General features: G+C 47.0%; 1 protein-coding gene across 3 annotated transcripts in view; it reads right to left on the bottom strand.

Moving 5' to 3' along the window:
* LOC311103119 (echinoderm microtubule-associated protein-like 1) overlaps window positions 1-26,561 on the bottom strand; it is a gene marked incomplete at both ends in the record, with an annotated part of 87,084 nt that overhangs the window by 22,715 nt on the left and 37,808 nt on the right. Inside the window, 5 exons of one of the 3 annotated variants that reach the window (XM_084144657.1) lie at window positions 9,964-10,113; window positions 17,447-17,576; window positions 19,921-19,947; window positions 23,019-23,047; window positions 23,332-23,496. In XM_084144657.1, the coding sequence (XP_084000783.1) occupies window positions 9,964-10,113; window positions 17,447-17,576; window positions 19,921-19,947; window positions 23,019-23,047; window positions 23,332-23,496 (501 nt within the window). The remainder of the gene's footprint in view (window positions 1-9,963; window positions 10,114-17,446; window positions 17,577-19,920; window positions 19,948-23,018; window positions 23,048-23,331; window positions 23,497-26,561) is intronic. The other 2 variants (XM_084144658.1, XM_084144659.1) reach the window with 2 other exon arrangements.

Below are 26,561 nucleotides of genomic sequence, written 5' to 3'. Positions count from 1 at the left end.
GTTGCCTTACCAGGTGGTGATACAGCCCGACAGGATGCTCTTAAAAGTTTGTGAGGGTTTTAGGTGCCAAGCCAAATTTCTTTAGCCTCCTGAGGTTGAAGAAGCTCTGTTGCGCCTTCTTCACCACACTTTCTGTGTGGGTGGTCCATTTCAGTTTGTCAGTGATGTGTACGCCAAGGAACTTTAAGCTTTCCACCTTCTCCACTGCGGTCCCGTCGATGTGGATAGGGGGGTGCACCCTCTGCTGTTTCCTGAAGTCCACGATCATCTCCTTTGTTTTGTTGACGTTGAGTGAAAGGTTATTTTCCTGGCACCACACTCCCAGAGTCCTCACCTCCTTCCTGTAGGCTGTCTCGTCATTGTTGGTAATCAAGCCTACTGGTGTTGTGTCGTCTGCAAACTTGATGATTGAGTTGGAGGCGTGCTTGGCCATGCAGTCATGGGTGAACAGGGAGTACAGGAGTGGGCTGAGCACGTACCCTTGTGGGGCCCCAGTGTTGAGGATCAGCAAAGTGGAGGTGTTGTTTCCTATCTTCACCACCTGGGGGCGGCCCGTCAGGAAGTTCAGGACCCAGTTGCACAGGGCGGGGTTCAGACCCAGGGCCTCGAGCTTAATGATGAGCTTGGAGGGTACTATGGTGTTGAATGCTGAGCTATAGTCAATGAACAGCATTCTTGCATAGGTATTCCTCTTGTCCAGATGGGATAGGGCAGTGTGCCGAGTGATGGCGATTGCATTGTCTGTGGATCTATTGGGGCGGTAAGCAAATTGAAGTGGGTCTAGGGTGTCAGGCAAGGTAGAGGTGATATGATAATAATATGCCATTTAGCAGACGCTTTTATCCAAAGCGACTTACAGTCATGCGTGCATACATTTTTTTTGTGTATGGGTGGTCCCGGGGATCGAACCCACTACCCTGGCGTTACAAGCGCCATGCTCTACCAGCTGAGCTACAGAGGACCACAGAGGATCCTTGACTAGTCTCTCAAAGCACTTCATGATGACAGAGGTGAGTGCTACGGGGCGATAGTCGTTTAATTCAGTTACCTTTACTTTCTTGGGTACAGGAACAATGGTGGCCATCTTGAAGCAGGCAGGGAGAGATTGAATATGTCCGTAAACATACCAGCCAGCTGGTCTGCGCATGCTCTGAGGACACGGCTTTGTTATCCTCAAAGCGGGCGAAGAAGGTGTTTAGCTTGTCCGGAAGCAAGACTCAGTCTCTGCGACGTTGCTGGTAATTTCTTTTGTAGTCCGTGATTGTCTGTAGACCCTGCCACATACTTCTCGTGTCTGAGCCATTGAATTGCGACTCCACTTTGTCTCTATACTGACGTTTTGCTTGTTTGATTGCCTTGCGGAGTGAATAACTACACTGTTTGTATTCTACCATATTCTTAGTCACCTTGCCATGGTTAAATGCAGTTGTTCGCGCTTTCAGTTTCACGCAAATGCTGCCAACTATCCACCGTTTCTGTTTAGGGTAGGTTTTAATAGTCACAGTGGGTACGACATCTCCTATACACTTCCTGATATACTCAGTTACTGTATCAGTGTATTCGTCTAAATTATTTTCGCAAGCTACCCGGAACATTTCCCAGTCCGCGGAATCAAAAAAATCCTGAAGCGTGGATTCGAATTTGGTCAGACCAGCGTTGAGTAGTCCTTAGCACAGGTACTTCCTGTTTGAGTTCCTGCCTATAGGAAGGGAGAAGCAAAATGGAGTCGTGGTCAAATTTGCTGAAAGGAGGGCGGGGGAGGGCCTTGTAAGCATCGCGGAAGTTTGAAAGCAGTGGTCCAGTGTTTTAGGAGCACGAGTACTACAGTCGATATGTTGATAGAACTTCGACAGCCTAGTCCTCAAATGTGCTTGATTAAAATTCCCAGCTACAATAAATGCAGCCTCAGTATATGTGGGTTCCAGTTTGCATAAAGTCCAGTGAAGTTCTTTGAGGGCCGTCGTGGTATCGGCTTGAGGGGGGATATGAACGGCCGTGGCTATAATGGAGGAAAATTCTCTTGGGAGATAATACGGTTGGCATTTGATTGTGAGGTATTCTAGGTCGGGTGAACAGAAGGACTTGAGTTCCTGTATGTTACTACAATTACACCATTAGTTGCTAATCATGAAACACACACCTCTTCCCTTCTGCTTCCAGGAGAGATATTTATTCCTATCTGCGCGATGAACTGAGAATCCCTCTGGCTGGACCGATTCTGACAGAGTATCCCGAGAGAGTCATGTTTCCTTGAAACAAAGTATGTTACAGGCCCTGATGTCTCTGGAAACAAATCATTGCCCTGAGCTCATCTACTTTGTTAGCTAAAGACTGAACATTAGTGACTAATATACTCGGAAGCGGTGGGTGGTGTGCGCGCCTCCTAAGTCGATGATTGATTGATTCCTACTGATGTTGACAAGACTGTCCCCTTCTTGTCATGGGCCTCTCACTCCACCGGGTTACCACCTTAATTTTCTTCCACTCTGCTCACCACTCTCTCTACTCAGCCTAACTAGCTCCACCTGTCCCTGCTCTGCTCTGCTCTAATTACTCTGCCAGCTGCGCTGCATTACCCACTACCTCTCCCAGTATTTAAGGCCCTGTCTTTCAGCTCTCCGGTGTCAGATCGTCTGCAAAGCTCACACCCGGAACCTGTTTGCTCGCGCTTCTGGCTCACCCTGGTTTTGTGACCCCGGACCTGCCTGTTTTTTGGATACTCTTCTGCCTCAGGAGATCCAGACCTGCTTCTGCCATTACGACTCCTGACTACTCTTCAATCCCGGTAACTCTGACCAGCCTTCTGCCTTGCTACTACGTATTTTGGATTTCCCTTGAACTGTACTGCTGCCTGGTTTCATTCCGCCCTGTTGTGTCTGTGTCCCCCCCCCCAGGACTTCTGGACCACCCACCACCGGCTTCATAGGACGCATCGCTGCCACTGGGGGGGGCACAGACCCAGCGCATTGGACGGGACCCCTGTTACCCCTGGAGCCTTCATTCACTCCCTACTTCCCTTTTCCCTTAAGTTTAATAAACTTTCTGGTGTGACGCAACTGTGGTCCTCTGGTCGTCTGTCTGAACCGTGACAGTACGATCTGACCATTATGGACTCAGCGCACACTTTCCCCGACATTGGAAACCCCGAGCGGTTCAACGGCGATTCAACCCAGGTCCGGCCATTCCTGACTAGCTGCCGACTTCAGTTCTCCTTGCAGCCAAGGACCTTCGCCACGGAGGGGGCTAAAGTTGGGTATGCCATCACTCACCTGACGGGCCGAGCTCGACTCTGGGGAACAGCAGAGTTCGAACGTCAAACCCCCGCATGTGCAACCTTCGACCTGTTTGCTGAGGAGATGCTGAAGGTGTTTGACCTGGATTCACCCACCGCAGAGGCGTCTCGTGAACTGTTCAGTATTCGACAAGGCAGACGTACAGTCGCAGACCATTCCATCGACTTCCGAACCCTGGCTAGACGAAGTTCTTGGAACACACCATCGTTGGTGGATGCGTTCTTCCATAGTTTGGCTGACTATATCAAGGACGAGTTGGTCTCCCATGAACTGCCTTCCACTCTTGATGAAGCCATCGCACTGACTGTCAGGATCGACAGAAGGATACAGACCCGTCGTCGTGAGAGGGGGCGCCAAGGTCCACCTACTACCGGCATTCGGAGAGATCCGACTGGGCTCCTGTCATCTACTGCCACTCACCCAGGTCAGCTTGATCAGTCTGAGCCTATGGAGATTGGGCGAGCCTCCCTCACTCCTGCAGAGCGCCAGCGCCGCTTCACCTCAAACCTCTGCCTCTATTGTGGAGGTGATGGACATCGTGTGGTAACCTGCCCTTTAAAGGGCCGAAGCTCACCGGGCATAGGGGGAGTCCGGTTGAGTTCAATGACCATCCAGTCCTCCGACCGCAAACCCCTGCTGCAAGTTCACCTCCGCCTCTCTGACTCAACTCACACCCTGGCTGCTCTGGTGGATTCTGGCGCCGAAGCCAACATAATGGACATCAAGCTGGCACGCCAACTGGGACTGGAGAACCTCCGTTTGACACCTCCTATTCCTGCCCGGGCACTGGACGGACACTTACTCGGATCGGTCACTCATGTCACGGCCCCGGTCTCGATGGGTCTGTCCGGAAACCATCAAGAAACTATCCAGTTTCACCTGCTCCCCTCTCCAGGCCAACCCCTCATCCTGGGTTACCCATGGCTCCGCCGGCACAACCCTCAGCTCGACTGGGTGACCGGGGTGATCAGGGAGTGGGGAGAGGACTGCCACCGAACCTGCCTGCTTGCTGCCGCACTACCCCCTCGGCCAGTACCTACTAACTCCGCTCCTGACCTCTCCAATGTCCCAGAATGCTACCATGGTCTCAGAGAGGTGTTTAACAAAGCAAGAGCCACATCTCTGCCCCCTCACCGACCGTACGACTGTGCCATCGACCTCCTCCCTGGAACAGCTCCTCCAAAGGGTCGTCTTTATTCGTTGTCTGCTCCTGAAAGAAGGTCCATGGAGGACTACATCAATGGCTCTCTGTCCGCAGGATTAATCCGTTCATCTTCATCTCCTGCTGGTGCTGGCTTCTTCTTTGTGGGGAAGAAGGACGGATCTCTTCGCCCCTGCATCGACTACAGGGGACTCAACGACATCACAGTGAAAAACCGTTACCCTCTGCCTCTGCTCACCTCTGCTTTTGAGTTGCTCCAGGGAGCCACTGTTTTTACCAAGTTGGATCTCAGAAACGCTTACCACCTAGTGCGGATCCGGGAGGGAGATGAATGGAAAACCGCATTCAATACACCAACAGGCCACTACGAGTATCTGGTTATGCCTTTTGGCCTCACCAATGCTCCTGCTGTGTTCCAGGCTCTAGTGAATGATGTACTGCGGGACATGTTAAACAAGTTTGTCTTCGTTTACCTGGATGACATCTTAATCTACTCCAGAAACCTGTCTGAACACACCCGCCATGTCCAGCAAGTCCTTCATCGTCTTCTGGAGAATTCCCTCTACGCCAAGGCAGAGAAATGTGAGTTTCACGTCAAGACAGTGGCCTTCCTGGGGTACATAGTGGCAGAGGGAAGTATCCAAATGGATCCTGCCAAAGTATCAGCAGTCACTTCATGGCCAGTTCCGGAGAACAGAAAGAAGCTGCAACAGTTTCTGGGGTTTGCTAACTTCTATAGGAAGTTTATCCGGAACTACAGTACCGTTGCTGCCCCTCTCACTGCTCTAACCAGCACCAAGCAACCCTTCACCTGGACCCCAGCAGCCGACAAAGCCTTCAGTACCCTCAAGGTGAGGTTCACCTCCGCTCCCATCCTCCAGATGCCTGATGTGGACCGGCAATTCATTGTGGAGGTGGACGCCTCGGATGTGGGAGTTGGTGCTGTGATTTCTCAGTGGGCTGCGGAGGATAGGAAGCTCCATCCCTGTGCCTTTTTCTCACGTCGGTTGTCCCCCTCTGAGTGCAATTACGACATAGGGAACCGTGAGCTGCTGGCTGTGAAGCTTGCCTTGGAGGAGTGGCGTCACTGGCTGGAGGGGTCCACCATTCCATTTCTCGTTTGGACCGATCATAAGAACTTGGAGTACATCCGCACGGCCAAACGGTTGAACTCCAGGCAGTCCCGCTGGGCCCTGTTCTTCACCAGGTTTAATTTCACCCTGTCATACCGGCCTGGATCACGCAACACCAAGCCAGACGCCCTCTCCCGTCAATTCCAGAAGGATGACACCCCCTCCAAGGACCCTGTGTCGATTCTGCCAAGTCCCTGCATCGTTGCAGCTCTGACCTGGGCTGTTGAGGAACAGGTGCTGGAGGCTCTCCGTAACCAGCCAGGTCCCAGCACTTGCCCAGCTGACCGCCTTTTTGTCCCCGAAGACCTGAGGTCCCAGGTCGTTCAGTGGGGACATGACTCCCGCCTAGCTTGTCACCCTGGCTCCACCCGCACTTACAACCTGCTCGCCCAGAGGTTCTGGTGGCCCTCTCTGAGGAAGGATGTACGGGAATTCGTCCAAGCCTGCCCCATCTGCAACCAACACAAGTCGTCCTGCCAGCCCCCAGCCGGATTGCTGCAGCCCCTGCCTGTGCCCAGACGTCCCTGGTCTCACATCGCCCTTGACTTTGTCACGGGGCTGCCCCCTTCAAGTGGCATGACCGTCATTCTCACCATCGTTGACCGTTTCAGCAAGATGGCACACTTCATTCCCCTCCCCAAGCTCCCAACCGCCAAGGAGACCGCCCAGGTGGTCCTGGAACACGTCTTCCGGATCCACGGACTGCCAAAGGATGTAGTTTCTGACCGTGGTCCACAATTCTCCTCCGCTTTTTGGAAGGAGTTCTGTCACCTGCTGGGAGCCACAGTCAGTCTGACTTCCGGATTCCATCCCCAATCCAATGGGCAGTCAGAGCGGGCTAATCAGGAGCTCGAGAAGGCACTGCGATGCATGACTTCACGCAACCCCCACTCCTGGTCGCAGCAATTGACATGGGTGGAGTACGCACACAATTCTCTGACCTGCTCTGCCATCGGTATGTCCCCTTTCCAATGTGTTTATGGATACCAGCCTCCTCTATTTGCCAGCCAGGAAGAGGAGGTTACTTGCCCATCTGCACTTGCTTTTGCCCGTCGATGTCACCGCACCTGGTCACAAGCCCGAGCCACACTCCTCAGATCCGTTGCCAGCTACACTACCGGGGCCAACCGTCGGAGAATTCCTGCTCCCACCTACCATGTTGGTCAAAGGGTGTGGTTGTCATCGAAGAACCTGCCACTCAGGGTGGAGTCGCAGAAGCTGGCACCTCGGTTCATTGGCCCATTCCCTATCATAAGAGTGATTAGCCCAACTGCTGTCCGGCTCCAACTGCCTAATTCCCTGAGGGTGCACCCCACTTTCCATGTGTCTAAGATTAAGCCCATCCATGAGAGTCCGCTGGTCCCTGCTGTGCCTGGTCCTCCTCCTCCACGGCTCGTCGATGGTGGTCTGGTTTACACCGTCCGCCGCCTGCTTCGGTCCAGACGGAGGGGTAGGGGTCTCCAGTACCTCATTGACTGGGAGGGCTATGGACCTGAGGAAAGGACCTGGGTGCCAGCTAGTCGGATTGTGGATAGGACTCTCATCACCGCTTTCCACCAACGGCATCCTGATCAACCTGCAATCCGTAGGGGCCGCCCCAGAGGGGTCCCTAACCGTCCGGCCCGCTCGGCTTCCTGTCCTGTGCCTGATCCTGTCTCGGGACCTGTCCCATCTCCCGACCACGGCCCTCCGGCTTCCTCCGAGGATGAGGACGTTCACTCGGACCGTTCGGAGGAGTTCTAGCCCTCCTCCGGCTCCCCTCCTCCCGCCCGGCGTGGTGTTGCTCTTGGGACTTCTGGGGCCGTCCCTTGGGGGGGGGGTTCTGTCATGGGCCTCTCACTCCACCGGGTTACCACCTTAATTTTCTTCCACTCTGCTCACCACTCTCTCTACTCAGCCTAACTAGCTCCACCTGTCCCTGCTCTGCTCTGCTCTAATTACTCTGCCAGCTGCGCTGCATTACCCACTACCTCTCCCAGTATTTAAGGCCCTGTCTTTCAGCTCTCCGGTGTCAGATCGTCTGCAAAGCTCACACCCGGAACCTGTTTGCTCGCGCTTCTGGCTCACCCTGGTTTTGTGACCCCGGACCTGCCTGTTTTTTGGATACTCTTCTGCCTCAGGAGATCCATACCTGCTTCTGCCATTACGACTCCTGACTACTCTTCAATCCCGGTAACTCTGACCAGCCTTCTGCCTTGCTACTACGTATTTTGGATTTCCCTTGAACTGTACTGCTGCCTGGTTTCATTCCGCCCTGTTGTGTCTGTGTCCCCCCCCCCAGGACTTCTGGACCACCCACCACCGGCTTCATAGGACGCATCGCTGCCACTGGGGGGGGCACAGACCCAGCGCATTGGACGGGACCCCTGTTACCCCTGGAGCCTTCATTCACTCCCTACTTCCCTTTTCCCTTAAGTTTAATAAACTTTCTGGTGTGACGCAACTGTGGTCCTCTGGTCGTCTGTCTGAACCGTGACACTTCTTCCCCTTCTGTTACTGACAGCTTCCGATAGAACGGCACAACAGAAGGGCACTATGCCTTACAGAGATAAGTGAATGTCAGGAATATCTGTATTACAGTGAAAAGGAAGCTAACATCTTTCTGTGCCCAGCCATGACTCAACTCTAATTATTTCGCTTTTCATTATGAGCATGACCTCAGGGCGACCCCTCAAGTTTCAGCTCATTATATTTCCAACCAGCCTTTTCTGTCTGAGATAATTACCTGGCCATCGCTATCACTGAGGACAAAGCAGCTGCAGACCAGCCACCTGTTTACCCTATGGGTTATTCTATGGGACTATATGAGAATACTGATCAAAGCAGTGGTGTCACGGTAGCTCTGTCTGTATAGAAATACGGAGGATTTGATATCAAAGGTAGCGTGACACAAGTGTGCAACAAGGTGGGTTGCAAAGCCCTTCCAACTTTGGATACCAGAAACATTTGTTTATTTTATTTAACCTTTATTTAACCAGGTAAGCCAGTTGAGAACAAGTTCTCAATTACAACTGCGACCTGGCCAAGATAAAGCAAAGCAGTGCGGAAAAAACAACAACAGCACAGAGTTACATATGGAATAAACAAAACGTACAGTCAATAGCACAATAGAAAATCTATATACAGTGTGTGCAAATGTAGTAAGTTATGGAGGTAAGGCAATAAATAGGCCATAGTGCAAAATAATTAACACTGGAGTGATAGATGTGCAGAAGATTATGTGCAAATAGAGATACTGGGGTGCAAATGAGCAAAATAAAAAACAATGTAAATAACAATATGGGGATGAGGTAGTTGGGTGGGCTAATTACAGATGGGCTGTGTACAGGTGCAGTGATCGGTAAGCTGCTCTGACAACTGATGCTTAAAGATAGTGAGGGAGATAAGTGTCTCCAGTTTCAGAGATTTTTGCAGTTCGTTCCAGTCATTTGCAGCAGAGAACTGGAAGGAATGGCGACCAAAGGAGGTGTTGGCTTTGGGGATGACCTGTGAGATATACCTGCTGGAACGCATACTACGGGTGGGTGTAGCTATGGTGACCAATGAGCTAAGATAAGGCGGGGATTTGCCTAGAAGGGATTTATAGATGACCTGGCGCCAGTGGGTTTGGCGACAAATATGTAGTGAGGGCCAGCCAACGAGAGCGTACAGGTCACAATGGTGGGTAGTATATGGGGCTTTGGTGACAAAACGGATAGCACTGTGATAGACTACATCCAATTTCCTGAGTAGAGTGTTGGAAGCTATTTTGTAAATGACATCGCCGAAGTCAAGGATCGGTAGGATAGTCAGTTTTATGAGGGCATGTTTAGCAGCATGAGTGAAGGAGGCTTTGTTGCAAAATAGGAAGCCAATTCTAGATTTAACTTTGGATTGGAGATGCTTAATGTGAGTCTGGAAGGAGAGTTTACAGTCTAACCAGACACCTAGGTATTTGTAGTTGTCCACATATTCTAAGTCAGAGCCGCCGAGAGTAGTGATTCTAGTCGGGCAGGCGGGTGCAAGCAGTGTTTGATTGAAGATCATGCATTTAGTTTTACTAGCGTTTAAGAGCAATTGGAGGCCACGGAAGGAGTGTTGTATGGCATTGAAGCTCGTTTGGAGGTTTGTTAACACAGTGTCCAATGAAGGGCCAGATGTATACATACTTTAGTTGTCAACAAATTATTGTAAAAAAATTGCTTAATAAATTACTCAACTGTACTGTTGGTCTGAGAATACATGGATGATGGTGAAAATTATTTATAGCTAGGTGAAATAGGGCAGTGTTTGATGAGTATAGTGTCCATATTAGGACAGCATCATACGTCCAGCTTAGGTCGAAATTTCTGTACAGTACAGGAGAAATAAAGTTTCACATTCTGTTTTTTCTCACCACTTGATGTCATCAGTGTGCCCGGTGTAGTGTCTCTGGAGCTGCTCGTCCACGTTGTACAGCACCACAACAGATGCAATGAAGTAGACCGTCTCTCCCGTGGGTAGCAGGTACAGGTTACAGCGACAGTCACGTCCCCTGTACCCATAACTGGGCATCTAGGTCAAGATCCACATAACTTCAAAAGGACATCAACTGTAGCCTACATATTAACCAATCTAGTTTGATTGAATTCAATGAGGCACTTAAATAAAAGCTGCTTGGCCCCTTATGCCACCGTAGTCTATATTTACAACCTATCATACAGACACCCTCTGTGACCTTCCTGAGTTCCAAATGGATAATTCTGTAAGATACAATTGACGCACTTCTGTTGAAAGTATATTCTACCTCTTGGTGATGTCATTCGGAAACACAATGTCAACTTTCACTGCTATGCGGACGACACACAACTGTACACTTCAATGAAACATGGTGAAGCTCCAAAATTGCCTACCCTGGAAGCCTGTGTTTCAGACATAAGGAGGTGGATGGAAGCACATGTTTTCCTTTTAAACTCGGACAAAACAGAGATGTTAGTTCTAGGTCCTAAGAAACAAAGAGATCTGCTGTTTGATCTGACAATTAATCTTGATGGTTGTACTGTCGTCTCAAATAAAACTATGAAGGTACTCCGCGTTACTCTGGACCCTGATCTCTCTTTTGACAAACATATCAAGTATATTTCAAGTGCAGCTGTTTCCATCTTCGTAACATTGCAAAATCTGAAATGTTTTGTCCCAAACATTATCCAGAAAAACTAATCCATGCTTTTGTCACTTCTAGATTAGACTACTGTAATGCTCTACTCTCCGGCTACCTGGATAAAGCACTAAATAAACTTAAGTTAGTGCTAAATACGGCTGATAGAATCTTGAATAGAACCAAAGAATGTATCATATTACTCCAGTGCTAGCCTCTCTACACTGGCTTCCTGTTAAGGCTAGGGCTGATTTCAAGGTTTTACTGCTAACCTACAAAGCATTACATGGACTTTCTCCTACCTATCTCTCTGATTTGGTCCTACCGTACATACCTACATGTATGCTACGGTCACAAGACGCAGGCATACTTATTGAATTTCTAAGCAATCAGCTGGAAGCAGGGGTTTCTCCTATAAAGTTCAATTGTTATGGAATGGTCTATCTATCCATGTGAGAGACACCGACTCAGTTTTGACCTTTAAGTCTTTACTGAAGACTCATCTCTTCAGGAGGTCCTATGATTGAGTGTAGTCTGGCCCAGGGGTGTGAAGGTGAACGGCAAGGAACTGGAGTGACAAACCGCCCTTGCTACCCTCTCTCCACTGGGATTCTCTCCCTCTGACCCTATTACGGGGGCTGAGTCACTGAGTTACTAGTGCTCTCCCATGCCATCCCTAGGAGGGGTGCGTCACATTGTGCCTTGCTTTTTTCGCTATACTTGACTTGAGTGGGTTGAGTCACTGACGTGATCTTCCTGTCTGGTTTTACACCCCCTCGGGCTCGTGCGGTGGAGAATAACTTTGTAGGCTATCCTCAGCCTTGTCTCAAGGTAGTAAGTTGGTGGTCTGTTGATATCCCTCTAATGGTGTGGGGGCTGTGCTTTGGCAAAGTGGGTGGGGTTAGTCCCGTGTAGTTCAGTTGGTAGAGCATGGCGTTTGCAACGCCAGGGTTGTGGGTTCGATTCCCACGGGGGGCCAGTATGAAAATGTATGCACTCACTAACTGTAAGTCGCTCTGGATAAGAGCGTCTGCTAAATGACTAAAAATGTAAAATGTTATATCCTGCCTGGTTGGCCCTGGCCGGGGGTATCGTTGGACAGGGCCACAGTGTCCCCCAAACCACCCCCTGTCTCAAGATTGTAAGATCAGTACAACATGCTATGAAAAATGAGGGGCATGGTGTCCTCTCACCCAGGAAACGGTTTAGGTTGAGGAAGTGGGTCATAACCGTGCATAAAGGTCTACCTTCAGACACCATTTAGATTAAAGTTTTCTTTCTGGCACTGGGGCTTTTTGAGCTTTGCAATTGGTCTCTTTCTTTGCTGGCTTTTCTCTCACTTCTTATGGAGACTCTATAGGTAGGCTCGCTTAATATTAATGGTGCCAGAGATGCGGGAAAGAGGAGTGTGTTGGGTGAAAATGTAAAACAAAGAAAAGAACAGGTGTTGTTTCTGTAGGAGACACATAGTGATGTGGTGAATTAAGTTGATTGGGGGCTCTGGTGGAAAGGGGCAAGTGTGCTGAGCCATGGGACAAATGTTAGTGCAGGGGTGGCAGTCCTTTTTGTACCGGGTCTGTCTGTAAAAATTAGCTCCTCAAAAGAGGTGTATAGGGGTAGACTGCTTGTAGTAAAAGCAGAAATTAACAACAGGGGTTTTGTCTTTATAAATGTGTATGCGCCTAACACAGGGAGAGAGAGGGGGCTTCTATTTGGGTGCCTTAGACAGGAACTCTCACAGGTATCGCCTGAGGAGACGCTGGTGGTCGGCGGGGACTGGAGCTGTACGATGGATTTGACAAAATACAGTAATGGGGAGGAGCCTCATTCAGGCTCAGTGGGGGTGTTAAGGGATATCATTAATCAGTTTGACCTAGTGGACTTTTGGAGAACTAGACATCCCAACACAAGACAGTATACATGGGTGAAGGTCTTTGGGGCTAGGGTGAGTGATCGATTTTACATGTCCAGGAATCAGAGCAATAGGCTATTGGGCACTACCATTGACCCGGTGGGTTTTTCGGATTATCACATAACCATGGCTCGGCTGTCTATTTCATCAGGTCCTCGGCAGGCATACTATTGGAAGTTTAATGTAAAGCTCTTACAAGATGCCACTTTTTGCTCAGGTTTCCAGACTTTTTGGGAAAGGTGGGGGCAGCGACGAGAGGAGTATGAGTCTCTGAGTCAATTTTTGGGCAGCTCTGACTCTCCTGCCCAATAAAGGGGACTTGTGAATTTAAGAACTGGAGGCCTGTGGCATTGCTCTGTGCAGACTACAATATATTTGCCAAGGTCCTCGCTAACAGACTGAAGTCCCATCTGGACTCTATAGTACACAAGGACGAGACATATTGCGTACCAGGACACTCAATCACGGACAACTTGTTTTTAATCAGGGACATGTTGGACTTGTCGAGAGGTTCTAATGTGAACTTTGGACTGGTCTCTTTAGATCAAGAGAAGGCTTTTGATAGAGTGGACCATGAGTGTCTGTTTAATGTGATGTCTGTAATTGGGTTTGGGGAAAGGTTTTTGGCCTGTGTGAAGATGTTGTATGCTGGGGCATCATGTATGGTCAAGTTGGAAGGGGGGCTCAGTAGGCTAGTCTGGTGAGGCGGGGCATTAGACAAGGATGCCCTCTATCAGGGCAGTTATATACACTAGCCATTGAGCCTTTTTTGGCCTGCTACGCAGGAGACTGCAGGGAGTGTGCTGGACAGGCATGGGTGTGTTGACAGGCATAGCAGCGTCAGCGTATGCAGATAATATTTCTGTGATGGTCAGGGATGGTCGGGATATGCAGGCACTAGAGACTAGTCTGAAGGTGTACAAGGGAGCTTCGTCAGCTAAGATAAACTGGGGCAAGAGCAAAGCTCTGTTATGTGGGGCATGGGGGGATAGGGCCCCTCCTCTGCTTCCAGGGGGTTTGCAGTGGGGTTGTGAAGGGCTTAAAGATCTGTGGGTGTACCTGGGCTCGGAGAGGTGGGTCAGGAAGAACTGGGAGGGGCTGTCACAGGCAGTGGTGTCGAGACTAGCCAGGTGGACGTGGCTCCTGTCCCAAGTGTCATATAGAGGGAGGGTGCTGATAATCAACAACCTGGTGGCATCTTCCCTGTGGCATAAACTGGCTGTCCTCAACCCCCCCGCCGGTCTGCTCGCAGACCTGCAACACAAGCTGGTGGATTTTTTCTGGTCGGGCCATCACTGGCTGAGGGCGGCAGTGTTGTATATGTCCGTAAATGAAGCAGGACAGGGCCTGGTGGAACTGTAGAGCAGGGTGCCTGCATTCCGACTAAAGACGGCGCAGAGACTGCTGTACCATACTGATGTCGGATGGAGGGAACCAGCATGCGCGCTGCTGAGGAGAGCAGGCGGATTAGGTTGGACCGGCAGCTATTCCTCAAGAAGCTGGAGGGGCTGAGTACAGCAGGTCTCTCTGATTTTTACTCTTCGGTGCTGAGGGCCTGGCAGCTACTAAGGCCCACACGAGAAGGAGGTGTGGAGCCTGGGCTGTGGGTGTGGGAGGAGCCTATCTTCCACCCTGCAGAGGCGACTGATGGCAGCGGGATTACTAAGGCTGGGTGACCTCCGACTGCTGGGGGAGGAGGGGTGGAAAACCCCAGAAGTCGTAACACAACAAACAGGACTAACATCTCTTAGGCTGCTGGAGAGATTCCTGGGGGAAGTCCAGGAGGCACTGTCTGAGCCGGTAAGGGGGGTGTTTGAGCGGTCAAAGGGGGAGGGGCCACCAATGTTTCCACCACTGCAGGTGACGGCAGAGACTGGGGACTGGCAAGGGGGTCTGGAGGACTTGTTAGATTTTAACACTCCGAGCCTGGGGGATTTTGAAGGGGTGGAAGGTAAAGCCCTATACAACCTCTGTATTTAGGTAAGGAACATTAGGAGCCTAACAGGAGTGAAGGCACATCAGTGGCAGGGGGTATGTGGGGCAGAGAGTATGGTGGGTTTTAGATGGAAGGGGCTCTACAAACTCCCAGTGTCAAAGAGGTCAGGAGACCTCCAGTGGAGGGTTCTACATGGAGCCCTGGCCACTAACAGCTGGTTGACACGGGTTGAACCGGGAGTTGGACAGGGATGTCCTTTCTGTGTCATGAGTGAAACTGTGATTCATGTGTTTTCTTTGAGAGGTTGGGGGTGGAGTTTACTGTCGGGATGTTTATAATGGGGTACAGGTATTCAAATAACGAAAAGGCCAAATGTGTGGTGTTGAATTTTCTGTTTGCTCAGGCAAAGTTGGCTATTTGGCTAACAAGGAGGAACAGGGTCAAAGGTGGGGGGATAACACACCCTTTACTATTATTTCATGGGATGGTCTCTGCGTGCCTTAGGGTAGAATTTGAGTTCTATAAAATGATAAAAAGTGTGGAGATGTTTCAAGAGATATGGTGTGTTGGGGGGGCTGTCTGTATAGCTGGGGAAGATGGTCTGGATATATGGTTGTAGAAGTGGTGAGGTTTGGGTTATTGTGATGTGTGGTATTGTTTTTGTATCGTGGGGTAGGGGGCAAGGTGAGTTTTCAGTACAGGGGGTATTGGTAATTTTGTAAGTTTTATTTTAAGGGGGGGAGCTGAGGTTTTAATGAAATGAGAATGTGTCATGAAAGAAAGACTAAAAGTCAAAGTCTCCCTCTCTCCCGGAGGACCTGAGCCCTAGGACCATGCCTCAGGACTACCGGGCCTGATGACTCCTGGCTGTCCCCGTCCCCAGTCCACCTGGTCGTGCTGCTGATTCAGTTTCTGCTGTTTTGCCTGTGGCTATGGAACCCTGACCTGTTCACCAGATGTGCTACCTTGTCTCGGACCTGCTGTTTTCGACCCTATCTCCCTCTCTCTCTCTCTCTCTCTCTCTCTCTCTCTCTCTCTCTCTCTCTCTCTCTCTCTCTCTCTCTCTCTCTCTCTCTCTCTCTCTCCCTCCCTCCCTCCCTCCCTCCCTCCCTCTCTACCGCACTCGCTGTCGCGACCCTATGAAAAGCCAACTGACATTTACTCCTGAGGTGCTGACCTGTTGCACCCTCTACAACCACTGTGATTATTATTTTACCCTGCTGGTCATCTATGAACGTTTGAACATCTTGACGAAAGATCTGGCCTTAATGGCCATATACTCTTATAATCTCCACCCGGCACAGCCAGAAGAGATTTGGCCACCCCTCATAGCCTGGTTTCTCTCTAGGTTTCTTCCTAGGTTCCTGCCTTTCTAGAGAGTTTTTCCTAGCCACCGTGCTTCTACATCTGCATTGCTTGTTGTTTAGGGGTTTAGACTGGGTTTCTGTACACGCACTTTGTGACATCTGCTTATGTAAAAATGGCTTTATAAATACATTTCATTGATTACATTTGATTGATTAGGGAAAAATATTTATTGGAACATCCAGATGTGACTTTGTACATTCACACCTGTGCAATAGAATGCAATCTGAATCTAACTTTGGCGAATGTGTAACCTCACAATACATGGGGGGATACATTTCGCGAGTCGCAATACATCTCTGTCCTGAAAGCGTGGACTTTCAAGCCTATTGTTATAAACATAACTCAAATGTTGTAATGCCACGTAACAATCCGTTTCTTATCTTTTGAAATATACAGTACAAGTCAAAAGTTTGGACAAACCTACTCATTCCAGGGTTTTTCTTTATTTTTTACTATTTTCTGCATTGTAGAATAATAGTGAAGACATCAAAACTATGAAATAACACATATGGAATCATGCAGTAACCAAAAAAGTGTTAAACACAATCAAAATATATGTTATATTTCAGATTCTTCAAATAGCCACCCTTTGCCTTGATGACAGCTTTGCACACTCTTGGCATTCTCTCAACCAGCTTCATGAGGTAGTCACCTGGAATGCATTTCAATTAACAGGTGTGCCTTGTTAAAAGTTAATTTGTGCGTTTGAGCCAATCAGTTGTGTTGTGACAAGGTAGGGGGGGTATACAGAAGATAGCATTATTTGTCCATATTATGGCAAGAACAGCTCAAATAACCAAAAAGAAACGACAGTCCATCATTACTTTAAGACATGAAGGTAAGTCAATACGGAAAATGTCAAGAACTTTGAAAGTTTCTTCAAGTGTAGTTGCAAAAACCATCAAGCGCTATGATGAAACTGGCTCTCATGAGGACTGTTACAGGAATGGAAGACCCAGAATGACCTCTGCTGCAGAAGATAAGTTCATTAGAGTAACCAGCCTCAGAAATTGCAGCCCAAATAAATGCTTCACAGAGTTCAAGTAACAGACACATCTCAACATCAACTGTTCAGAGGAGACCAAATAGGGTTGTCTTCTGTATACCCCCCCTACCTTGTCACTGCACAACTGATTGGCTCAAACGCATTAAGAAGGAAAGAAATTCCACAAATTTACTTTTAAGAAGGCACACCTGTTAATTGAAATGCATTCCAGGTGACTACCTCATGAAGCTGGTTGAGAGAATGCCATGAGTGTGCAAAGCTGTCATCAAGGCAAAGGGTGGCTATTTGAAGAATCTCAAATATGAAATATATTTTGATTTGTTTAACACTTTTTTGGTTACTACATGATTCCATATGTGTTATTTCATAGTTTTGATGTCTTTGCTATTATTTTACAATGTAAAAAATAGTAAAAATAAAGAAAAATCCTTGAATGAGTAGGTGTGTCCAAACTTTTGACTGGTAGTGTACATTTAGCTTTTTGAAATGTACTGAACCTGCAACAGTGAAAAAAGGATACACCCAGTCCAGTTTGAGCTTTTTGTTTGGCAGGTCCGATTTGGCTTCCAGGCAGTAGGTATCCACAAGGTCTTTGGGCATGTACATGGTGATGGGTCGTCCCTTCAAATACATTTTCACATACCCTTCCTCTAAAAAAAGCAACAGACATTTTCAGTGGACAATTCGTCATAACTCATTGGTAACAAGAGGAGTGTTTGTGATGGTGAGAACAGTGTATGAGAGGAGTGAAAATGAAAGTGTGGTTTAGACTCATGCATGAGAGGGAGATGCAAAGAGACAGAAGTTATCAATAGTTTAGAGGGGTGTTATGGTTATGAGATGTTGATGTACAATACATTTTTTGTTGCAAAGGAGTGAATTAATTTAGTAAAGAAAATGATAGATCAGCAAACACAGAGATAGATAGGCTTTTGATTCCCTTTTATTAGTAACTTCAATTGAGATAATAACAATGAACGGTGCAAAATGAACAGCAGGCAGTTTGCATTGTTATGTAGCATCATAGCATTTGTTTAATGTACAGTACAACACACAAGTAAACAAGAGAAGACAAAACAAGCAAAAACATAGGCTTATGGTGCCACAGCAAGGGAATGAAAAACCAAATTCGAACAAACCAACCAGAGGACACACAAATAAGAGTCAAAACCATGTCAATATGTGACCAAAAAAAAAAAAAAAAAACACAGAAAAAACACAACAACAACAAAAAACTGAAACATAACAGTCATGGAGAGGAATGTTTTTTTCCAAGTCCATTTTTACATCCACGGTTACCACAGAACCTCTTTCACCTAATGCCAAAAGCTGGGATAGTTCTAGCTTAGTAACAGATTTGGAAGTACTGGCTGGGGGATTTGATGGGGCTCTTGTAGCTTTGCGTGTCTAAGGGGGAGTAAGGGGTGTAGGACGACTGGCTGACTGACTTTCTTAGGGGGAGAGCGAACGTCGGGGTCTTCCTGACTCCATTGGACTTGACAGACTTGTCAGATGCGCTCTTGGAGTCAGGCGCAGTGGGGGGAGCGGAGGAACGGCCAGACACGGCTGCTGCGTTGGATTTGGGCGCCTCAGCGGTTCCGGTCCTTTTTGACGGACGGGCCAGATATATCTGCACGGTTACTAGGTAGGTGAGGTGGTAGAGTTGGAGAGGGGCCAGAAGGAATGGGGAGGAGGGGTTGGTAGAATATATCCAAGTTAGATGTGATCGACAACTGGCTGCTATGCTACAATGGACGACCCCAAAACATTGGACTGGTACAAGACATGCTACGGTATCTACTGGGTAACAACCACAGGTGGGCTAAAGTACTGGGGCTCAAGTCAAGTTTGAGACTTTTACTAAAAGAATGCATCAGTAGCTCAACCTATAACTAATGTCTATGATAAATCTGACATAATAAAGCAGCTCTTTTTGGTCTACTTTTGCTGGCATCAAAGTGAATAACATGAATGTATTATTTAAATATGTTCACTTCACTTGACCCAGCATTTACTATGGACCTGCCTTTTCTTTTTGTTTGGTTTTTCCGATGTATTTATTTTTCCACTGTCAAAGATGACAGCCTTGAATCTGGCTAAAGGACCATGAGTTTCACAACAGTCTGCTTCCAAACATGTCTCTTTCTCAATTCATCTCTCTTTAGCCAAGCTTATGGAAATTAGCAACAAGCTGTGCATCAAAAACAAGAGAAGGCAAGAGAAGGCTAAAGCAACTCCAAAAAGATTTCAAATATTATAAAGTAAAGACTTTGCATCGGCTTGTAATGCAAACAGCCCTTTTGAGGATACAAGCACAAGAAAATTGGCTTGTTGTGCTCTGAAACGGGGACTTTTAGAAGATCAGTGTTCACTGCAGGAAATATTTGGTGGGGTTTCTATGGTGACAAGGACAAAAGAGCGCTGTGTGGCTGTGAGCAAACACATCTAGAAAGTGGCAATTCCACACTACAGTTAACAGCTAGTGTAACAGCAGCACTGCAATCACTGCAATCAACCACACACAGTTCAAACTCTCAGTGTGTTAGATAGTGTTTATTAGTCCACTGTTGGCTGACATATTGGGGAGGGATACTATCACACTCACTGTCAACTCAACCCCACCCCTACCATGGGGCAGCTCTCTGTGAATTGGGCCTATGAATCATTAAGGCAAAATAATTCTGAGTCAGTAGCCTATACTATACGTTCTCGTATGAGATAAGAACAATAGCTGGTAGTCTAACTCTAATAGCATCAGATATGTGCAATGTAATATCTGTCCGACTACGCCAAATTGTGGCATGGCGAGATTTTAGCTACCAGACTATATCCTTCGGCGCAATTCCCATGATGGTGGGGTAGTCTGTTGGCTAAAACCCCTCCATGCCACATATGGCTCATTTATGTATATATTAACTCTTTCTTCTAAGGCCTTAGGAGAACACAATGTCCAGAGAGCTGCTAAGGTAAGGGGGCTTGAGGACCAAGGCCTACCTTTGCAGTGTGTCACTCGTCGCATCCCTTGTGAGTTCACAGAGAAGGGGACAGAAGGACCAGGTGAGGTTTTGCATGGGCTCCTGACTTGGACTTACTCATCATTGTGACTTTTGTGCCTCCATTTTATGCAAGCGCCTCTTCTTGGCAACACTTAGGCTTTTGTGCTTAAGACCTTTTTTTCTATCTATCTATCTATCTATCTATCTATCTATCTATCTATCTATCTATCTATCTATCTATCTATCTATCTATCTATCTATCTATCTATCTATCTATCTATCTATCTATCTATCTATCTATCTATCTATCTATCTATCTATCTATCTATCTATCTATCTATCTATCTATCTATCTATCTATCTATCTATCTATCTATCTATCTATCTATCTATCTATCTATCTATCTATCTATCTATCTATCTATCTATCTATCTATCTATCTATCTATCTATCTATCTATCTATCTATCTATCTATCTATCCATATATCTATCTATCTATCTTTCTGATCTACAAGTCAGAACAGGAGCAGCCGATAATCTCACATAGGCTAAGCATGTACTGTTTGTGTCACTTGTTTATTTCTTTAAGGATTATTGGAAGATTAGCTTATGATGGGCTATAGAGAGATTCTAAAAAACAGTAAACAATTTCACATATTACATGAAGGGACGGTGTCCATTGGGACTATTTAGGTATCATCTCAATAGCTGGTATGTCTAATCAGTCACACCAGCTAAATCAGCCTAATGGGTTAGTGGAGTCTAATTAACCCAGCAATCAATACCATTCTGGAGATGCTTCTTTCTCATCACAATTAATCTTATCTCATGGTGTTTACTGTTACTGCTGCTGTATACAAACTCATACAGTAAAATAAATTAATAGTACAGCGAGGGAAAAAAGTATTTGATCCCCTGCTGATTTTGTACGTTTGCCCACTGACAAAGACATGATCAGTCTATAATTTTAATGGTAGGTTTATTTGAACAGTGAGAGACAGAATATGAAACAAAAAAAAAATCAAAAAAATGCATGTACAATTTTTTAAAAATTGATTTGCATTTTAATGAGGGAAATAAGTATTTGACCCCTCTGCAAAACATTACTTAGTACATGGTGGCAAAACCCTTGTTGGCAATCACAGAGGTCAGACGTTTCTTGTAGTTGGCCACCAGGTTTGCACACATCTCAGGAGGGATTTTGTCCCACTCCTCTTTGCAGATGTTCTCCAAGTCATTAAGGTTTCGAGGATGACATTTGGCAACTCAAACCTTCAGCTCCCTCCACAGATTTTCTATGGGATTAAGGTCTGGAGACTGGCTAGGCCACTCCAGGACCTTAAAGTGCTTCTTCTGGATCCACTCCTTTGTTGCCTTGGCCGTGTGTTTTGGGTCATTGTCATGCTGGAATACCCATCCACGACCAATTTTCAATGCCCTGGCTGAGGGAAGGAGGTTCTCACCCAAGATTTGAAGGTACATGGCCCCGTCCATCGTCCCTTTGATGCGGTGAAGTTGTCCTGTCCCCTTAGCAGAAAAACACACCCAAAGCATAATGTTTCCACCTCCATGTTTGACGGTGGGGATGGTGTTCTTGGGGTCATAGGCAGCATTCCTCCTCCTCCAAACACGGCGAGTTGAGTTGATGGCAAAGAGCTCGATTTTGGTCTCATCTGACCACAACACTTTCACCCAGTTCTACTCTGAATCATTCAGATGTTCATTGGCAAACTTCAGACGGGCCTGTATATGTGCGTTCTTGAGCAGGGGGACCTTGCGGGCGCTGCAGGATTTCAGTCCTTTACGGCGTAGTGTGTTACCAATTGTTTTCTTGGTGACTATGGTCCCAGCTGCCTTGAGATCATTGACAAGATCCTCCCGTGTAGTTCTGGGCTGATTCCACACCGTTCTCATGATCATTGCAACTCCACGAGGTGAGATCTTGCATGGAGCCCCAGGCCGAGGGAGATTGACAGTTATTTTGTGTTTCTTCCATTTGCGAATAATCGCACCAACTGTTGTCACCTTCTCACCAAGCTGCTTGGCGATGGTCTTGTAGCCCATTCCAGCCTTGTGTAGGTCTACAATCTTGTCCCTGACATCCTTGGAGAGCTCTTTGGTCTTGGCCATGGAGGATAGTTTGGAATCTGATTGATTGATTGCTTCTGTGGACAGGTGTCTTTTATACAGGTAACAAGCTGAGATTAGGAGCACTCCCTTTCTCAGCTCGTTACCTGTATAACAGACACCTGGGAGCCAGAGATCTTTTTGATTGAGAGGGTGTCAAATACTTATTTCCCTCATTAAAATGCAAATCAATTTATAACATTTTTGACATGCGTTTTTCTGTTTTTTTTTGTTGTGATTCTGTCTCTCACTGTTCAAATAAACCTACCATTCAAATTATAGACTGATCATGTCTTTGTCAGTGGGCAAACGTACAAAATCAGCAGGGGATCAAATACTTTTTTCCCTCACTGTACATGTGCATGACTCCTGGTAAGGAAAGGAAAAAGCTAATCATAGATGACAATGGAGGTTGAAATGCTTAATAAGAACTTATGGGAGGATGGAAGTGGTTATGGAGGGTTGGATGATTATTGGTTGAAGGATGAACATTTTCAACACGTTACAGCACAAACGTCACCCCTGTACATCACAGCACATCACGGAACATCCTTGAGTGGTACTCTGTGAGCTGGGAACTGACCAAGTGGGCAAAAGTGGTTTAAATTATGTCATTATCACATCATTATAACCAAAATGATGACACTTTGACATCTTGCAACCAATTTTGCCTGCTGGGATGCAGGCCCTGGCTTTAACCTGGCTTTAACCTGTAACATACCTTGCATTTATTTTGCACGTCTGACAAACAATGCTGACAAATTGTATGAATCCAACCATTTAATCGAACAATGGCTCAAATGGTCAGTTGATAACAGCTATCATATGTCTCTAGATTATGCAAAACAAAAGCAAGGACATTTTCCAGGGTTATGTTATGGTATGTGTCTCAAAAGCTTTAAATCTCTAACTTACAGGGAGCCACTGAGTGCATGGCAACACTGATAAGTATATAGTTGGCTCTTACCTGCATTGAAAACAGGCTCCTTAAGTTTGCTGCAGGGTGAGTAAAAACAAAAGGTCAACACTGAACCAGGCATTGCGCCAGATAGGTTTAATCAAGTGCAGATAAAGTATTTGAAAGAAAACAAACACTACTTGATCCCAGGGTCATGTGCAGTAGGGTGAAACGTTATGAAACTGACTATAACCGGTAGGTTTCCAATAAGAAATGCTTGTTTTCGTTTTCTGTTTTTAAACATTTTGCTACGGTGTGCCCTACTGAACACTACCCAGGTCTGGCTGTGGAGGATGAGTTATTGTTGTTAGGCTGGCTGTACCTTTCACTGGCTCTCTTGCCACTGGAGTTACTCCCGGAAGAGCCGGTGCGGGTGCGGTTGCTCTTGGAGTCGGCGCTGTCTTTACGTGTCAGTGTACCCATCGTTTCGTTGGAGTTGGTTCTCCTCACAGTGCTGGAGGAAGAGATGGTAAAATGGATGATAAATCTACCTGATGGTGCATTTTGAATAAATAGAGGTGCTTAAAATAAATTGTCTAAGGAATTATGATTTGTTACTTGAAATGTCTTAAAATAAGTACCCAAGATTTCTCTCTCTGGGGGAGAGACAGTAAAATGGATGATACAATTACTTAATGGTGAAAGAAAGAAGCATAGCATTAATTGTCTGGGGAATAGTGTTAAAATAGGCTGTTATTGTTATTATTTTGTACCTTTATTTAACTAGGCAAGTCAGTTAAGAACAAATTCTTATTTACAATGACCGCCTACACCGGCCAAACCCGGACGACGCTGGGCCAATTGTGTGCCGCCCTATGGGACTCCCAATCACGGCCGGTTGTGGTACAGTCTGGATTCGAACCAGGGGGTCTGTAGTGACGCCTCAAGCACTGAGATGCAGTGCCTTAGACCGCTGCGCCACTCGGGAGCCCAAGTGTTGTATCCCCTCAGAGATTTTTCAGTTGCAAATCCTTATAATAACTTTCATCTATCATCGGAAATATCAAAGACTTCAAACTTGATTTTGAGAGTGGTGGCAAGGTCAAGCAAGGACCATACCAGCAACCTATGAATACCATATCTACTACAAGTCCTCATATGACACTGTAAGTACAGACCATCATAATACACCAAAGAAGGCCCTATACCAGGAAACCCGATTACTGATCCATGACAGAGAGAGACTTTTCCCTCTCTCTCCCCTGTGATTCATTCAAGGTCACATTTGTGATGGTATAAGAAGAGATGGTTGAAACATGTAAAAAAGAAGCCCATTAAAAAATGCCTTCACAAAGGAACGGCCCCATCAGCAGTTCATTGGCTGGAATGGCTACCAGGCTCAAGTCTAATCCGGCCTGCGAGACCAAAGTCCATTCAATCCTCCCGTTGGCGGCTGATGTTATCCCCCTGGAACAGGGTCCAGCATGTCAAATCAAATCAAATCAAATCAAATTTTATTGGTCACATGCGCCGAATACAACAGGTGCAGACATTACAGTGAAATGCTTACTTACAGCCCTTAACCAACAGTGCATTTATTTTAAACAAAAAAGTAAGAATAAAACAACAACAAAAAAGTGTTGAGAAAAAAAAGAGCAGAAGTAAAAAATAAAGTGACAGTAGGGAGGCTATATATACAATAGAATAAAGTGACAGTAGGGAGGCTATATATACAGGGGGGTACCGTTGCATAGTCAATGTGCGGGGGCACCGGCTAGTTGAGGTAATATGTACATGTGGGTAGAGTTAAAGTGACTATGCATAAATACTTAACAGAGTAGCAGCAGCGTAAAAAGGATGGGGTGGGGGGGCAGTGCAAATAGTCCGGGTAGCCATGATTAGCTGTTCAGGAGTCTTATGGCTTGGGGGTAGAAGCTGTTGAGAAGTCTTTTGGACCTAGACTTGGCACTCCGGTACCGCTTGCCGTGCGGTAGCAGAGAGAACAGTCTATGACTAGGGTGACTGGAGTCTTTGACAATTTTGAGGGCCTTCCTCTGACACCGCCTGGTATAGAGGTCCTGGATGGCAGGGAGCTTTGCCCCAGTGATGTACTGGGCCGTACGCACTACCCTCTGTAGTGCCTTGCGGTCAGAGGCCAAGCAGTTGCCATACCAGGCGGTGATGCAACCAGTCAGGATGCTCTCGATGGTGCAGCTGTAGAATTTTTTGAGGATCTGAGGACCCATGCCAAATCTTTTTAGTCTCCTGAGGGGGAATAGGCTTTGTCGTGCCCTCTTCACGACTGTCTTGGTGTGTTTGGACCATGATAGTTCGTTGGTGATGTGGACACCAAGGAACTTGAAGCTCTCAACCTGTTCCACTACAGCCCCGTCGATGAGAATGGGGGCGTGCTCAGTCCTCTTTTTTTTCCTGTAGTCCACAATCATCTCCTTTGTCTTGGTCACGTTGAGGGAGAGGTTGTTGTCCTGGCACCACACGGCCAGATCTCTGACCTCCTCCCTATAGGCTGTCTCATCGTTGTCGGTGATCAGGCCTACCACTGTTGTGTCGTCGGCAAACTTAATGATGGTGTTGGAGTCGTGCCTGGCCATGCAGTCATGGGTGAACAGAGAGTACAGGAGGGGACTGAGCACGCACCCCTGAGGGGCCCCCGTGTTGAGGATCAGTGTGGCAGATGTGTTGTTACCTACCCTTACCACCTGGGGGCGGCCCGTCAGGAAGTCCAGGATCCAGTTGCAGAGGGAGGTGTTTAGTCCCAGGATCCTTAGCTTAGTGATGAGCTTTGAGGGCACTATGTGTATCTTTGTGTGTGTGTGTGTGTGTGTGTGTGTGTGTTTGTGTGTGTGCGTGTGTGCGTGCGTGCGTGCTTGTGTGTGTGAGGGGACCTTTGTTAGTTGATGTATGCCAGTCAGCAGGCATACCTCGATCAGGAATGGAGTTAATTAGGCCATGGGGGATTTATTGAAATCTTTGGTCTCTTTGCCAACTTAGGTTGGCATGGGAGCAGCACCTTCTGTAGTTGATCTAATCCCACCACACACACACAGAGAAAGAGAGAGAGAAAAAGACAGAGAGAGAGAGAGAGAGATTCATTCATTCATTTCATTTAAGTTTCAGGTTTCAAGTTTCAAGTTTTAATGTCACATGGACAAGTACAGTGAAATGCCTTTCTTCCAAGCTCTAAACCCAACAATGCAGTAATCAATATTTAACCAGGGTAGTCCACTTAGTAACAATAACAATTGCAACAGCTTTCCAGGGAGATAGATGTTTTTGTGATGAATGTTGTTATTCATTGTTCATAGAAATGATCTGTTAATTCAATGACTCGTGGATCGATTGAGGTAACATTATGAGGTTTGAGGATGGTGATGGCTTCACAGTTTGGCCACCCTCTCACCTGCGAGGAGAAGTGATGTAGATAAGTCTGGGGGGTATGCCAGACAGACTGGACAGACAGGGGGCATGCATGACCGAGAAGGGAAACAGGGAAACAGGAAGTGGAAAAGGAGACAGTGAATTGTGATAAGACAAAAAAGACAGGTGATGTACAGTATCACGCTCTGTGATTTTTAAGAGAATTAAGGTGTA

The sequence above is a fragment of the Coregonus lavaretus genome (assembly GCF_964263955.1).
Source record: "Coregonus lavaretus genome assembly, chromosome: 27".
NCBI classification, from domain to species: Eukaryota; Metazoa; Chordata; class Actinopteri; order Salmoniformes; family Salmonidae; genus Coregonus; species Coregonus lavaretus.
Note: the sequence above shows the minus strand (reverse complement) of the source record. Positions and strands in the feature narration are given on the sequence as shown.